Raw genomic sequence first — 17,877 nt, 5'->3', positions numbered from 1 at the left:
TATCAAAGTTCGATTTATATTAACTTTGCTCACCTCTGAAACTGCAGTGTCAATACAGACATCCCTTATAATGCATTAGCTCCAATGCCAGGGTGATTTTGGCTTCACTTTCGTACAATGGGGAGAGTAGGTCTTACCATGCCCATCTTTATAGACAGTCAATGGTCATGCCTGAATCATTTCAGATGAGATAAAATACAGAGATTGGGGATTATTGCACCAAAGTTGCTCTTTCCTCCCACAGACCAAAACTGGCAGAAGACCTGAAACAGAACCAGTACAAGGAATCAGCTTAGGATACAGACAACAGCAGCAAAACCTGGATAGATCAAGAATAGACAAATACAAAGCATCTGGAAGGAGAACAACCCTTTTAACACATAAAAGCAGGACCTTGTTATTTCTGAAACTGGATCAGAAAAAAAGAGGGGTGGGGAAATGTTTAATGGACATCCAGGAGGATGAAAACCTTTCATCCCAAGAGATCACCTCTGAGCTCTTAATGTTATTTATAATGTGAAAATCTAAATATTTTCAGTGGGACTAGAACTGGAACAAACAGGAGTACATTTTGGCAGGGATGTGGGAACATGGGCCTTCCATACATACAGATTTATGAGCTAATTAGCAAGATCAAACCAGTGCAATTTCCATATGTGCTGCTAAAGCATAGCCAATAATTCCTCTGTAAAAACATGAAGGCATTTGTTGAAGTTTTGGAAGGTAGACAGTAGCATACTGGGCAGAGATGTATCACACTGGTTGAAGAATTGCAGTCTCCAGAGATTCTCCCATGGGCTCCATAACTCCTGGATACAGCCCTGCATCCATTCACGTTGTTGATTTCGAATAAATTGTACACTGAATCATGAAGGCCTGGACTCTGGCCAGCTCCAGCCTGTGCTGAAAAAGCATCAGTCAAAGCCTGTGATGTGTTCAAATACGGCTGTAGCCATTTTCAAAGCAATTATTATCAGACTGCTGACAAAAATGCACCAACCCACACACTCACATAAACACTCAGGTAATTATTAAGCTGCAATTACATGAGCTTCTACTGTTGTCCTCAAATAACCAGACATCACGTTCAGAGGAGAATTAAAAAATGCTTAATACTAAAACCTGCACACCATGAAGTTAGCTGTTTCTAAACGCTGCACCCTGCTTTGATGTGAATTCCTATCACATGCAAAGCTTTGATAGGACTCTAATCTCCGTAAATACGTGCCGTTGTTGGGTGGCATAAAACATGACAGCTGTCAGCCAACAAATCAGAGCCACTTTGAAAGGTAATGCCCAGTGAGTGGAAAAATGGTCAGGCTTGCTTTTAGAGGGGAATCAACCTGACCAAAGTGATGCAACTGACATGGGGCGTGGTGGGGGGGCCACTCATGAGTGACTGTACCTTAGTGAGAGATGACATGACAAGCACACACTGCTCCCTGCTGCACATCCCTGGTGTCATAAGTGACCCAGTTTCCACCTTTCTAATTGCAATTCCCTCTTTAAAACTGTACTACTATTTATAAAGAAGGACTGAATGTGCAACTACAGCATGCACCGGATCACATGCAGTTCAATGGGAACCATTTTTATTGTCAAGGGTTGAAGCACAAGGAGCCTTTACTATCTAAACCTCAACAAAAGGCCTGCATCTTTACAGTACTGTGCTGCACAAAGGCATCCTTTGCTCATATATGTAAGTGTGTATGAATACTGAGTGGTTTACTATTAACATTTCAAACTGACTCCTGATTTCAGGATTGGAAACCTTAATTGTTGTAGGCTACTGCAAGGGTTCTTAGTCAAATAACCTTAAAGAGCATGGAAAATAAAAACAGCTCATCAAAAACTTAAAAGAAAAATATGTTGAAAAATGGAGGGTAAGCACTTAACAAATTCCAAGCCAGCATATTTTTTTTTTTTGAAATAGGATAGGACTGGAAATCAGTAAACTCCTACCTTACAACAAAAACAGAAGCTAGGAAGCAGCAACGAAAGTGAGTAAAGGCCCATTTATTTATTCAATTTACCAGGAGAGGTCATTTTTAATTCAATGAACATTTGGTAAATTATTAGCATAAACATAACTGGGCCAAAAACAGAGCCTTTTGGAACTCCAGCTAACTGATGTGAGATGAATTTTAGCCTCCAATACAGCTAGGAGCTATTAGTATTAGCAATGTAACAACTAGCTAGCAATAGGTAATGTTAGTTTATTACTGTACCTAATGTACTAGTAGCTTGCTAATGGTAGCCTAAGGGTAGTTGACTAATAACAGAAAGCTAGGTAATGTTGATAGCTAGCCAGTAAACTTTGGTAACTTAGGCTAGTTTACAGTAGCCCAGCAATCATTGGTGAGTTGGGAGTTAGCAAGATGATAGCAATGAAAGCCAGCTTAGCTAACAGTGAAGACTGTTGATAGGCCAACAGTAGAGGCAGTGTTAGGACGCTAAGGTTAAATTCGATTTTTAGCTATCTAGTCGAGGTTATTGGTTAACAGTTATGATTGCTGGATGCTAGCTCAGGATTGATGATAATTTACTACCTAGAAGAAAACTGAAAATGTGTTTGACAGTTAACCCATTAAAGCCTGAAAACACAAATTATAGCCAGAAAATTCAATTTTTTTGGAACTGAAATTTTTATTTAACTTTCTACTGAAGTCCCAAAAATCAAAATTTCCATAAAATATACATATATATGTTTTTGTATCTCTTGGTACATTAGGTGTTTTTGGTAACTGATAATCCACTCGAGAGCATTTTTATTTTTTTTGTAATTCATTGATCATATTGATTAGATAGAGGTATCATGAAAGTGCTAAACAAATGTATTAGACCACCACCCAAAGTAAGGTTTATGCCACAGCTGCCCTAAATTAAAGGCATTGGTAATTACCAAAATCATTTTTTATGTTTCTGCAATGGTTAATAAACCAATATGTAGAAGCTCTTCAACCCAAATATTTTTAATGCTAAAATGTTATTATTATTGTTATCCATGATTTTTCAAATTTACTGATTCATAAAAAAACTGAAAAAATAGTAAAGCACATTATTATTTCTTGATTACTACGTCAAATTATAGTTATTTACTTGCATTCCTGAACAGAAAAATCAGTTTTAGTGGTTGAATGTTAATGCTTGATTAATTTCTGACTTCTCAGAGAAGCCCAGTGAGCCGGCTCAAATTTGGGTGAATTCAGTTTGAAATCCCTCATTCCTGTTCAAAATGATAAAACGTGGAGAGCTCACTGAAAATGAAACAGTCCGCATTAAAGCGCTTCATGATGCTGGATGGTCTCTGAGACAAATATGACAGGTGGTCTAATAAATTTGTCAAGCACTGTATGTGGAATATGAATAACCGAGTTACATAAAGTCGTGGTCACATGGTCAATTTTATTTGCAAATAATGTCTACATTTTACAATACAAAATGTGTCCTCGATCAGCACACCAAGGGTTTTGGCTCTTTGACTAAACTCTAAAACATGAAATAATCAAAAAAGCCATAGTGTGATATGTCGTTCACATATACAGGTCAAATGGAAATCAGAAAGAAATCAAAACGTCATCGTTGTGGGGGAAAAGGACAAAAAATGGTATTACTGATGCTAATGAACCTCGTTCATGAGGATAGCAGCTTGAATCACAGAATAAATATCAAAATATCCAAACTACTATCCATGCTTACTGTAAAAAGCTTTATAAGAATATTTACACCATAAACTTCATCAACACTTTTTACCTCATTTAAATTGGTTTTTCCCTTATATCCTTGTGTAAAACGGAAGGTATTGCATGTGTTCAATCAGGTGGCTTGAAGAGCACAATTGCTTCTGTTTCAATTAAACACAGCTTAAAGGGATATTTTGGTATTTTTGAAGTAAGGTTGTATGAGGTACTTGGCAATAGTAATGCCATTATAGCCCCCAGGGATTTCAGTGTGCTATACCCCTTCGGACAGGATGTGCTTGGAGAAGCTCGGCTATACAGTGTAGCAGCTGGGTACAGTTTCTCTGCTGTAAGCCCATGTCCTGGGAGCTACTACTGTCGTGAGTAGGACTTCTCTGATGGGGGATAGCAGCTCACAGCTTGAAGCCTGCATCACACCCCATCTAGAGTTCCCTGCCCTACTGAATGCTGGTGTTTTATGGACCTTCTTCAATTCTTTATTCTTCTAATGACTACAGTCAGTGTAATAGGATTACTTTACTTTGCTGAAATCACTAGCTTTAGATGAGCTACTTCTTGTTTGATGTGTCCTTGGGCAAGACACCTAACCCCAACGTGCTCCCACTGCTCTGCCAGTGGCATGTAAATGGGTATGGATGAGTTTGAATGGGATTAGCTAATACTGATGGCCGATTATCCATAGCAACCTTTGCCATCAGTGTACGAATGTCTAGAAAGCGCTATACAAGCTCAAGTGCATTCACCACACTGCTATCACCAAGGTCATTATACAACCCAACTTCAAAAACTATCGAAGTATCCCTTTAATGTGACATACCATTCAGATTATGAAAATCCTTTGCTGTCTCATTTTTTCTGTGTAATGACTTGCCAATTTAAAGCTTTTAATTTAATTTAGAGGTAAAATAGAAAAGTCTGAATGGTGAAACACTTTCTTTTCTTCAGAAATATTTCAATATTCCAATCAACTGTAGTACCAAATAGAAACAACTGATTAAAAGTCCCAAACTGAGCAGTTAAATAATACCATTTGAGTTATTCCTGTGGGGGGACACTCCTCTTGTTGCTTTCCCTTAAAGTACAGACATCAGTTTTTACGAGGTTGCTTAGGTTTTACATTCTCATACACTGGATGATCGTTCTCATAGATATGTAGGTCTATGGGGTAGAAAAACAAAAACATTTTATTGAACTCAATGAACTAGGCCTAATATGTACTGTGTAGGATATTTACATACAATACTCAGGAAGAAAGATTATTACCTGTCCCATTTGGCTGAGGTTTGCCACCACTAAAAAAACAAAGGAAAAAAGAAAGAAATTATGAATGAATAAATAAATAAATGAATAATTACATACATACAAATACACACACACATAAGTAAACTTATCTTAAAATAAAGTAACATGGGTGTAGCACAGGGGGAAAAGGGTACTGATTCACTGGGCCGATAGTAGGTAGGGGCCTTTGAGAAGCCCGCAGTGAAAAGTGTTACTGCTTTATTTTATTTATAGTAATTGGTGTAATTATTGAATCAAAAGTGACTAAATTAATCAGTCAACAAACTAACATTTGTTTTAAATAAAATAAAATGGGGGGGGGGCAAGTAGATTTAATTTAACTATAGTAAAAAATATTGCTCAAAAATGGGAAAAACATATTAAAAACATAGATATTTGTAAAAATGACAGATTTTTTGGGCTAAGGGGGCCCTGTGTAATATTCATTCTGAGGGCCCACAATCCCTAGCTACACCCCTGTACAGTCACCCCTGTTTTTTTGATTAATGCTTTTCTTTTTCCAAGTTCTATTTCTTCCCAATTTAAAAAGACATAAGATTGAAGTTTATTGATGAACAAACATTGCAATTCTTACACAATAAAGATAAAAATTTACCCTTTATTTCTATAACATTTAAATTATTTAATTTTTAAGGCTGAATAGTTGTTAATTAAACAATTTGGATTGTTTTCTTCATAAAAGCTAACACTGAAAAGTGCTGAAAGAAAATAAGGTAGCACCCTCTGCTGGTAGAAAAACAAGTTGGGATAGCAATATATGCTTTGGAGTAATTTTTTTTTTCTAAATAGACATTTTTGGGCTTTTGTATGCCTTTATTCATAGAAGAGGATAGGGCGGCCTTAACCACTAGGCCATCAGCACCTCAAATGAGCTAATAATTTTAATCTATAGTACTAGTGTACACGTTCAGTTAATACAAAAAGATCTTATCTTTAAATCTTTGACATGTTATTCAGTGAAAGTTATGTTACTCACTTCTTTTTATATAAAATGTATCCTCCAGCAGCTGCAGCAGTAACAACAATCAAACATGCGATTACTATTCCAGCAATTGCACCAGCTGAAAGACCTCCATCTGCTCTCTCTGAGACACGTGAGGAAAAATAAAACAGAAAATTAAAGTTTCAAGACACAGCTGATATAATATCATTGTCAGTGCATGCTTGTTGTTGACATTTTTTAAATAATGTTTCATAATCCTGCTTATAGGCTAAAACAAAGCCCTCCTCCATCTATCACTCATTTGCCCCACACCTGAGCCTCTTACCCATGCCCCCATAGATATACAGTCTACAACCCAATTCCCAAAAAAGTTGGGGCACTGTGTTAAATGTAAATAAACAGAATGCAATGATTTGCAAATCTCATGAACCCATATTTTATTTACATTAGAACATTAACAACACATTGGATGCTGAAACTGCAACATTTTATCATCCATCCAACCATCTTCTTCCGCTTATCTGAGAGCGGGTCGCTGGGGCAGCAGCCTAAGCAGGGAGACCCAGACTTCCCTCTCCCCAGCCACTTCGTCTAGCTCTTCCCAGGGGGATCCCAAGGCGTTCCCAGGCCAGCCGAGCAACATAGTCTCTCCAGCGTGTCTTAGGTCTTCCCCGGGGTCTCCTTCCAGTGGGACTTGCCCGGAACACCTCAACCGGGAGGCGTCCAGGAGGTATCCGGACCAGATGCCCAAGCCAACATTTTATCATGTCATGAAAATATCAGCTCACTTTGACTGTGATGGCAGCAACACATCTCAAAAAAGTATGCACAGGGCCATGTTTACCATTGTGTATCATCCCCTCTTCTGTCAACGACAGTCTGTAAACATCTGGGAAATGAGGAGATCAGCTAGTGGAGTTTAGGTAGAGAAATTTTGTCCCATTCTTGTATGATGTAGGATTCTAGCTGTAGCAACAACCTCCAGAAGGCAGGGGTAAATTTATCACAATCAAAACAACAAAGGAGTTCATTAGAGGAAGGAAGTGCAATGTTCTAGACGGGCCAAGTCAGTCTCCAGGCTTCAACCCTATAGAGTATGAATTTTACCGGCTATTGAGGAGACTGGAGGGAGTAACCCCGAACAAAAAAACAACAGCAGCTGAAAGAGGCTGCAGTGACAGCCTGGAAAAGCATCACAAAAGAAGAATGCAAAAGTTTGGTGATGCCAGTGGATCACAGGCTTGATGCTGTAATTGCAAGCAAAGGATTTACAACTAAATATTTAGTTTAATTCACTTTCATCTGTTTTTAGTCTATCTGTTCCAAAACTTTTATTCAACTAATTTAACTTTAACTAAAAATTTGGTGTTCTGTTACAAGTAATGTCGTCTTCTAAGTTGTGTATCAGATCCACATGTAAATACCTGGATATAAAAGCTGAAATGTTGATCTCTTGTCTCATATTCATTTTTTGATGAGCGCTCAAACTCACCTATCACGGACACAGATGATGGCAGCGATGTCTCAGACTTCAGAGTTTTGGTGTTGAAGGCCCGACAGCTGTACTCTCCACTGTCTCCAGTCTGGATATTTGTCAGGTTGAGCTCTGATCCAGTATCAGGCAGCTTGTTTCCATATTGATACCATTCAAACTGAGCTTCAGGTCTGGAGTCAGCTGAGCAGGACATGGTGATGTCTGCTCCTTCATCATAGTGATCTTTTGAAGGAATGAGCGTCAGTTTGGTATTTTCTGGACCATCTGAATAAAGAGGAGTATGTAACAGAAAAATAACCATTAAATGTTTTTGAAACATGAAAACTAAGGACAGGTCATGCTGCTTGACTCATCCTGTAGTCAGATAAAGTTCTTGGTATGTAGGTAAAAACTCACAGCTGACAGACAGTTTGACTTCATTACTGGCTCCAGTACTTGCAGGATTGGACACATGACACGTGTATGTTCCCTGGTCATAGCGGGTCACGTTGGTTATAGTGAGAGTGGCGCCTTCATCACTGAGCTGAACTCTGTCACCAGCTGTGACCTCAGAGCTGCCGTTCCTCCAGAGGAAAGTAAGGGATGATCCAGAGGAGACAGAGCAGGAGAGACGGACAGAGCTGGACTCCAACAAGTCTGTGTTGTTTGCGTTTGCTGTGACTCCATCGATGCGCTCTGTTGGTTGAAGAAAATTGTTTCATTAGTTCTCACAATATTTCTTATTTTTATTCTATTTTTTATTATTATTTTTTTTAATTTAGTGATGCAAGATGGTACAAAACGTGATGTACTGTGTACATAATGAAATAAAAATAAATAAAATAAAATAAACAAGAATAATGACAATTACAATGTGAGGAGACACAACAGTAATACGCGTAAACACTAAAGACAGGAGCTACAGACCATAGACAAAAACAATAGGAAAGACAGAACATATTGGAAAGTCCAAGTTTGGTGGTTTCAGAGCGTGTATGTGTGTGTGCAAGTCCAGTGTTTTTATGTGTGTGTAGCTATGTATATGAGGGTAATAGATAAGGAAGAGTTTCTAATAGGAATAAACCATTTTTTAAAAAGTGGAGGTGTAGATATGGTAGATTAAAACTATGAGGGGAAGTGTTTCTCTTCATTCCTTTTTAAGATAATAGTTATTATTTATTCATACGCGTACATAACTGATCCTTACTTTTCTTCTCCACAGCTTCCTCTTCCCCTTTTCTTCACTTCCCTCTCTCTTCACTTATTTTAGGTGAGGGATGAGAGAAAAAGAGATGAAAAAAGAATAAATAAATAAAAATTAAAAAGAAAGAGAGAGAAAAAGGATAATTGTCACAATAATAAAGGTAGAGGAGAAACAGCAGGGGCTGAATTGATCCCCATATGTAACAATGTAGATGTCAAAGCTGTAAGCTTGAGATTATCACAGATCCAGCTACAGAGAGAGTAAGATCAGAGCTGGACAACACTTTTAAATTAAAAGAAGAGCAAAGAACCATGAAGAGAGCTCTTCTTAGTGGCACAGATGACTGTTTCCTCTCTCAGCCCGCTTCAGCAAGAGTTTAATTTACCAACTAGCTCCATCAAGAGTGAAGAATCATGGATTGGCATGCAGGGGTGAAAAGAAACTAATTACATTTACTCAAATGACCGTAACTAAATATTTTTAAATGCTTTTGTTCTTGTGCTTTTTCCACTTATGTTGACTGTTCACAGTAGCAAACAGTGAGAGAATGATTCCACGTCACTTCTGAAACAGCTGTTGTACACATCAAAAGCTGAACTGTTGAGATCTTAGCGCTGAATACTTCAAAGTGTAACATTAACTCCATTCTGAGCGAAATCTTCAATGTTGGAGTTGACAGTCTTGATCCATCAGTGTTATTTCAACTCTGTAAAGAATCAGTTAATCTAAGCTCTGCCCACTATGATTTCAGTTCTTGGTAATGTGTGGCTGAAGTTCACCATCATGCCCTTTGGCATTGGGGTGTTTCAGTTTGTTTGGATGTTGCCTGTCATACAGTGATCCCTGCTGGGATTCCTTTGCTCTTGTTTCTGGTTTGTTGTTGTATTTGATGTTAGACACATTTGCACCATGCGTGAAGTTATCCACTGAGTCAACCTTAAGAGTTCGTTTTAAAGGTTCTTCCCTTCCCAGAGGCCAACACTGGGCTCTCTCCTGGATGTTACAATGTTACAATGTCATTTAGCAGACGCTTTTCTCCAAAGCGACGTACATTTGAGAGCAAGAACAACACAAGCAATGATCTAGACAAGAAGAAACAACATCAGTAAGTGCCATCAAGTGCTTCAGGTCCAATTGGACGCAAGTGCTGCCGTGTAGGGTTTAAGGTAGAGTACCTAAAATATACGTTGTTTATGTAGTTTTTTTTTTTGTTTTTTTTTTTTTTGTTTTTTTGTTTTGTTTTGGGTTTTTTGTTTTTTGTTTTTTTTTTGTTATTAGACAGCAACAATGAATCAAGGAAAATGTGGGATCACTAATCGCCATTCATTAGACTTCACAACAACTATTTACCAAGTACCAAGTGCTGGATCATTCCCAAAGAGCTGGGCAAAGAAATCCCAGAAGTAGAGCAGGACAGTGCGAGCTAACTATAGTTTAGAAACTCATTCAACCACTGGGGGCAGCAGTGGAGAATAGTCTGGCTGAGACTCAATCTACTACTGGGGACAACAGTAGAGAATTGCCTAGCTAAGTGCAAAGTGTTCTCTGAAGAGCTGGGTCTTTAGCCTTCTCTTGAAAGTAGACAGGGAGTCTGTAGATCGAATGGAGTTGGGTAATTCATTCCACCATTTAGGGACAACAGAGGAGAAGAGTCGAGCTAGTGACTTAGGAGCATGATGTGCTGGAAGTACCAGGCACCTTTCGCTGGCTGAGCGTAGTGGGCGAGAAGGGGTGTAGACCTGGATGAGGGACTCCAGGTAAACAGGAGCAGTTTTAGTTACTGCTTTGTAAGCAATGATTAGAGTTTTGAATTTAATGTGAGCTGCAACTGGGAGCCAGTGTAGAGAGATTAAAAGAGGCGTGACATGAGCTCTCTTGGGTTGGTTGAAGACCAGATGTGCTGCTGCGTTCTGGATCAACTGCAGAGGTATAACTGTGCATGCAGGTAGGCCTGCCAGTAATGAGTTACAGTAGTCAATATGTGATATTATAAGAGCCTGTACCAGGAGTTGTGTAGCATGCTCTGTCAAGTAGGGTCTGATCCTCTTGATGTTGTAGAGGGCGAAACGGCAGGACCGAGCAATCGAGGCCACATGGAGCTTGAAGGTTAGCTGGTCATCAATCATGACACCCAGATTCCGGGCTGACTTAGTGGGCAAGAGATTATTTGATCCAAGCTGGATACTGATCTGCGGTTCCATAGTGGGACTGGCTGGGATGATAACGAGCTCCGTTTTGGGCAGGTTGAGCTGAAGGTGACGTTCCCTCATCCATTTAGAAATATCAGCAAGGCAGGATGAGATCCGAGCTGAGACAGTTGTGTCATCTGGTGGAAAGGACAGGAATAGCTGTGTGTCGTCTGCATAGCAGTGATAAGAAAAGCCATGGGAGCGGATGATTGCACCAAGTGAGGTGGTGTATATTGAGAAAAGTAGGGGACCAAGCACAGACCCTTGAGGCACCCCTGTTGATAAGCCATGCAGTTTAGACACTCCTCCCTTCCATGATACTCTAAAAGATCTCCCTGTGAGGTAGGACTTAAACCACTGTAGGGCAGATCCTGAGATACCAAGTGAAGAGAGTGTGGAGAGGAGGATTTGGTGGTTTACTGTGTCAAAGGCAGTGGACAGATCCAGCAGTAAGAGAACTGAGGACTGACCAGCTGCTCTGGCCAAGCGAAGTGATTCCGTTACCGACAAAAGTGCAGTTTCAGTAGAGTGGCCCCGCCTAAAGCCAGACTGATTCTGATCAAGTAGATCATTGTTCTGCAAGTGTTCTGAGAGCTGGTTGAAGACTGTGCGCTCCAGTATTTTTGATAGGAATGGGAGAAGTGAGACCGGCCTGTAATTTTCAACCAGGGCTGGGTTGAGAGTGGGTTTTTTGAGCAGTGGTGTAACCCGCGCTTGCTTGAAAGCAGCTGGGAAAACACCTGTGGACAGAGAGGAGTTAATGATACAACTCACAGCAGGGCTGATTGTGGGCTCAATCGCCTGCAAGAGATGTGATGGTATCGGATCGAGGGGACAGGTTGTGGGCTTAGAGTCAAGCAGAAGCCTGGTGACCTCGCTCTCACTTAGTGGAGAGAATGAGCTAAGTGATGCATCACTAGCTGGTGGCAGAAAACTGAGTTGGACAGGCTCAGAGAATTGGTTGCTGATGGTAGAAACCTTGTCAGTGAAGTAGGAGGCGAACATGTCTGGAGTCAACATACTGGAGGGTTGTGGGTTTGAAGGAGAGAGAGCGAGTTAAAAGCAGAGAAGAGTTTGCGTGCATCAGTGGCAGCACAGATCTTTGATTGATAGAACGCCTTCTTAGCAGATTTTAGAGCAGAGGTAAAACAGGACAGTTTTTGCTGATAAGCACTCAAGTCAGTGGTTTGTTTGGATTTACGCCATTTTCTCTCTGCCGCCCTGAGCCCTGCCCTTTGGGTTCTGATGACCTCAGTGAGCCAGGGACAAGGTGGAGTATTTCGAATAGGCTTAGACACCAGAGGGCAGAGTTTGTCCAGAGAGGAGGTCAGTGAGGAGCAGAATGTGTCTGTGGCCTCGTTAACAGTGAGTGTGAAGGACTCGTAACATGAGGCTAGTGCAGCTGAGACCTCGTCAGACAGCTGTGTTGGGTCAAGTGACTGAAGGTTTCTGCGGTATGATCTTAATTGAGTAGTAGATTGTTGAAGTTCAGGTAAGCCAAGTGAGAACTGAATGAAGTAGTGGTCAGAGAGGTGAAGTGGTGTTACACTCAAATTAGCCGTGGAGCAATTGCGAGTTAGAGTCAAAATCAATGGATGGGAAACAATGCCATAACATGAATATGTGAACCAGTCTATCTGGCATGCCATAATAAATATGACCTATATATGTGATTAATATTTCTTTGATATGCACACAGCAATAGCTTAACCTTAAGATTAAACTTAACCACCTGCAAGTGTATATTATTTTTATTACTCCAGTGACAGTGTGACATCAGTTATATCTCAGATTTGATTTAGTTACAGTGAGACTGTGAGATTCAAGCATCAGTACCAATCACAATTCATTTTAAACTTTTCACAATAAAAATATTTGAATGTGAACGATTATCTCTATACTATTGCCAAACAAGTTTTCCAATAGGAAAAGCTATCAAAGCTGACCTTGCTCACTTTATCTGGGGCTGTCATCATATCTCAGATTATTTATCATTAGTAATTAATCTGTGTCTATCTATACTGCTTTTATAACTGCAGCTACATGACAACCACCTGAATGAAAGAGAGTTTCTATTCTTTGCTTTGTTCAATAATTAAACACAGTACCGGTTATAAATCAAATTTCATCCTCTGATGAAGACAAGCACTTGTTGAAAGTTTTGAAAAATGTTTGAGTAAAACATATTTATTATTATTATGTCTTTTTTTAACTTTTTGTTGAAAAAGAGGTTTCCTTGAGCTTTAATAAATCGGTTACATATCTATGAATCCACTTTATGAAAGGGAACTAAAACACAATTTCAAAAATGTATCACATTGAAACTTTTATACAGTTATACAGATTTTAAAACTTGAGGCCTCTCATAACAAGGATAATCAGAATGCTTTAGTTTCATTTGTTGCCTGCCAGGAAATTAAGGGGAAAAACATTCCTCAGTCTTTTATAGCATTGGTGCTACATCAACATTTGGGAACCACGAAGATCTTTAAATGCAATCATTACCCCTTATTTTGTCCTAGTATTATGTACCTAATCTTACATAACCTTGTCACTCTAAATTTTGTTTAAACAACTGTATTTTGAATCTCTATCCCAGACCAATATCAAAACACAGATGCACACAGTCATTTACTTCTTTACTTCATAATAGTAATGTATGACCTCCATTCAGCACCAAAACAGGAGGAACATATGAAATATTTGCTCACCGTAAACTTCCAGTGTTGTTGTCCCAGAAAACACCTCAGATGCTGTTGTAATCGTTACGGAGTATTCTCCACTGTCATTGAGAGATAGATTCCTGAGTTCCAGAGATCCAGTATCAGGGAAGATGGTGATTCTTCCCTCATAATCTGGAGAAGTTGTGTTTGCAAGAAGATTTGAATTGATAATTTGTTTGGTTCCAAATTTCCAGATAATTCCTGTGAATGGCCCTGGTGGTGGAGACACTGTGGTGAACATCACTGTCCCTCCCTCAGTTGCAATCAGAGGACCGTCTGGTAGCACACCAGCTCCCTTAGTCAAACCTGGAAGACACAAAACACATTAGAAAATGACCGTAATAAGATCAGACTTTATGAAATGTTTCATTAAGATCAGTTCTATAGTCTCTGAATGACTTCAGGTCACAATGAGGCAGATACATTCAGTGTATTACTAAGCATTTAATCAAAAATGGACCTTTATTCCAAAAGAAGGAAGTTTACACCAGGGTATAGCCTGCTGTGTTTTATGTAAAGCATACAAGGGAACTTCAATAAATGAATGACTCTACATGTTTTACATAAACTGCAACATGATGATTTTAAAGCTAATGTAATGCCTTATTTAAAAATCCAAAAGTCACTGGGCTTTCTGAGGGAAAATAGTTGGTCAGACACTGATACAACAAAAATGTTTTATGTTTAGATCCTAATTTTATTCCATTATTCTATCTACCAGGAGATAATATTACGTATTTAAAAGTAAAGCTCTCTGGTGCTTTTGACATGCATATTTTTTATCGTTATTTTCATCTCTATGTTTTTCATGTGAATCAAAGTAAACTATAAAATTAAGCTGACTTTAAAGTGAGCACACCAAACCACTGAGAACACTGTAAAAAGAGAATAGTTAGATAAACTCAAACACTGCTTCAAGTGGTAACACACAATTGAATTAAGTTTTCCCAACTCAGACAAGCAAGTTGTTTTAACACAGTTCCTTTGATTTAAGTGTATTTGATTTTAAATTATATAAACTTGGTTTTACTCATACATTTGTGTTGGGTTGAACTGACCTTTTTTAAGTTAAACTAAACTGTGGGAACTTTCTTACACTTAAAATTCCATTTAAATCCTACTCAAAACAACACATTTAAGTGTGTTTTTATACAGCTGCATTTTTAATCACATACTTTATTTATTTTTATTTTATTTATTTATTTGTGACATGGGACAATGCACATTTATGGACATAGACATGTAAATGTGCCAGATTGTAGCCATAGGCTAATTTCCATCTGTAGTCCCCGGCAGGATGATGGTATATATATAAAAAAAAAGTACATTAAAAATCTACATAAGAGTCAGACAACACCAAAACAAGACAACATAGATGATACAATAGAATACAGAGACCTAAATAAAACAATACTTAGCTAAGGACAGACCAGAGATAAATTGACCATTCCAGTTAAATTGCATAAGGCATATGATAAAGTGCTGTAGTGCTAAAGTGCAGGTGTGCTGATATATTGCACATGGTCATGAGTGTGCTTAAAGAAGGAATTGCACATCGCCCTAGGCCTAGTTAGATAAAGTGCTGATATTATTGTTATAAATCTTGAGCATTGATGCCACTCAGTGTTGACCAACTTAAGTGACTATGACAATAGCAGAAAGGTAGTGGTCGGGGAATCACAGGCTCTGAAGCTGGTGTTTTGACTCCTTGTGTTAGAGCTTGTATCAAATGACAACTGTCACGTCATTGATGACAGTTGAAGTTTCGAATGTCACTTCAAAGTGTCAGTGCCTGCATGAAATGCTTCGGTGGTGCTTAACCAGAGCAGTTGGCAGCAAGAAAGATGCACTTTTGTGTTTGTGACTTGTAGTGTTTTCACAATTAAGTTGACAACATATGTTGAAACTTATGAAATCAAAGAAGATGGATAGTCCAGGACACCTTTGAGAGAAAGAACGGGAAACTTCCATCAAGAAAAACCCAAAAAAGGAGAATAAGAAGACCTCAGTCTCAACTACAACTCCTGGCTAGCTTAAAAGCTAACAACTGCCAGTAACTGCCACAGAACACTGCCTGATCAACAGGAGACTACTGAATGCTACCTACTGAGGTAGCATGGGGTGGTGCGTACGAACGCAGCGGCCTGGCGCTCCATCACTAGCAGCAAAACAAAGCCCTACACTAACACCAGAACTGACAGCGTGCCCACGGAGTTTACATCTTTCCCAACAGAGACTTGGAGACTGAAAGGAAAAAGACGCGGAGCAGCACGACAGCTACAGCCAGTGGGGAGGAGGAAGAGACGGCATTGTGCGAGAAGGCGAAAGCGGGGCAAACAAGCCGGGCTGCAGGCTAGGCTAAGAGCTACCCCACACAAACCTGTCGTACTGAGCTTCTTTCTCCCCGGATGCCCGCTCCCTCGCCAGCAGGATGGATGACGTCAGGCTACAGATTTCTAACCACCGCTTGGACGACTGTGTTTGCTGCTACAGAGGAGACTGCCAAACGTAATTTCGTTGTGTTTTTATAATGCAATGACAATGAACGACTATCTATCTTGACAGAGCAATTATAAGAGAAAGGAGATTAATTTTTACATATAGAGAAAACTGCATTCTGTAGTGTTGGACCATTTTAATCTGATTTTACAATTAAGGTCACAGATTTTTTTCTATTGCTGGAGAAATTGTCAGCCAGAAAATGAAAAACAAAGCCCAACACCGTGGTAAAATACTTTTCTAGATAGAAATAAGTAAGGAAACAGAATGTTGCAAAAAAAAAAAAAAAAGAAAGAAAAAAAAAGAAGGAAAGAAAAAAATTAGACACAAAAATGCTCCTTTTGTGTCTAATGTCAGTGTTTCTTTATATTTTCTACTTCAGTGTCAGCTCTTCATCTGTGTTATCTAGATTATTCTTTTCCATCTGATTTTTCTTCTCACCATGCCTAACACCTGATCTACTACAGTGTGACCTTTTCCTTTCTCCTAAGATCAAATCTGTGCTCAAAGGAACAATTCTGAGTCAGTCAGAAGTTAAGAAAAGAACCACAGAGGTTCTGAGACAACTGTCTGAAGAAGAACTACTGTCCTGCTCTGACCAGTGGAAGCCCTGAATGCAGTGGTGTGTTGATGCAGGAGAGTATATTGAAGGAGAAAGACTTGGAAAAATGTTTGTTTTACAGCATTAGTCTCATTTTTTTTAAATTAGGCCATTGTCAAACATTTTTGCTTATTTAGAAACTTCTCAAGTGAAAACTTTGATTAGAAAATAATTGTTATCTTTTTGCCTGTAGAATAACCATTCTTAGTGACTGAAATGTTCCTGTTTGGTGGCCTTTCTAGCACAGATGTTTCTGCTTTCAAGCCCCATAACTAACTCTTAAAACTACTAAAAGATGAGATCATTAAGTTTTAGGACTTTATATTTGTTCCAGTTCTGACCTTTGGAGCAGAACCTAAGAAAAGTTCCTGAGGCTAAAAGATTGTGAGTTTTCGTGCTCCTCCTGCTCTTCTGACTGTTGATGTTTCAACAGTTACTGGTATCTGTCCTTTTTCCAGTCTGACTGATATTTTTCCAGCAGTGAGTCCATGAATGGTTTGATTAATTGAAAGTACAGATCAATTTCATTTCTGAAAATCCATTACCTATGCCAGCTTAAGGGACAAACTCTGAGACGCCCCCTGTAGCACGCTCTTTGTACACACAGATGGTAGAGGGTCTTCATGTATGTGCTGTAGAATCTGGCATTAGCTTACCTGAGATGACTCCCAGGAGGATGACACCTGTCACAGCTTTGTCCATGTCCTCTTTAGTATCATCAAGTCTAGCAGAGAATCTAGTGGTTTCTTTCTCACTTCTTAACAAGCCCTGTGTACAGACCAGTATCAGAATGAGGATATGATATGAAAGCAGTATAAGGAAGTAAAGTCTAACATGTGTAATGTCTATAAACCTTCATCACCATTTCCTTTAGTTAATCATTGATGCAGCATGATTGGAGACATTCAACATAATGACATGGAAGCAGGAAAGGCAACCACTGCAATAAGAAGAAGTATTAAATGAAAACAACACAGAAAACACCTGTCCCTTTAACATGCTGGTTTCAGAGATCACCAAACTGCCTCTAACTAAAAATGAAAATACTAAATGAGGAGGTGGTTTGAGTGAGAAATCAAATCTAGAGTCCCACTCTCAACAGGAAGGTAGTTAAAGAGTGGTTTTCAGACGTTCAGCTATATTGACTGTGGTATTGCCCTGTAGCCAGCTACTTATTCTATTATAAAGAAGAACAGCAGAGCAGGCCTGTTCACAGAAATGACCCCTAGCAAGTTTTAAAT

General features: G+C 39.1%; 1 protein-coding gene across 1 annotated transcript; it reads right to left on the bottom strand.

The window, feature by feature from the left end:
* Window positions 1–3,391: 3,391 nt before the first annotated feature.
* Window positions 3,392–17,413, bottom strand: LOC121526491 (carcinoembryonic antigen-related cell adhesion molecule 5-like). Its single transcript, XM_041813134.1, has 7 exons — window positions 17,293–17,413; window positions 13,525–13,842; window positions 7,838–8,116; window positions 7,439–7,705; window positions 5,980–6,088; window positions 4,965–4,993; window positions 3,392–4,859 (listed from the first exon to the last, which is right to left on the bottom strand). The coding sequence occupies exons 1-7, from the start codon at window positions 17,336–17,338 to the stop codon at window positions 4,789–4,791; spliced, it is 1,119 nt and encodes a 372-aa protein (XP_041669068.1). The 5' UTR covers window positions 17,339–17,413; the 3' UTR covers window positions 3,392–4,788.
* Between the last annotated feature and the right edge of the window lie 464 nt (window positions 17,414–17,877).

The sequence above is a fragment of the Cheilinus undulatus genome, linkage group 18 (genome assembly GCF_018320785.1).
Source record: "Cheilinus undulatus linkage group 18, ASM1832078v1, whole genome shotgun sequence".
Taxonomy (NCBI): Eukaryota; Metazoa; Chordata; class Actinopteri; order Labriformes; family Labridae; genus Cheilinus; species Cheilinus undulatus.
The sequence above is the reverse complement of the archived record's forward strand: the minus strand, read 5'-3'. Positions and strand labels throughout refer to the sequence as shown.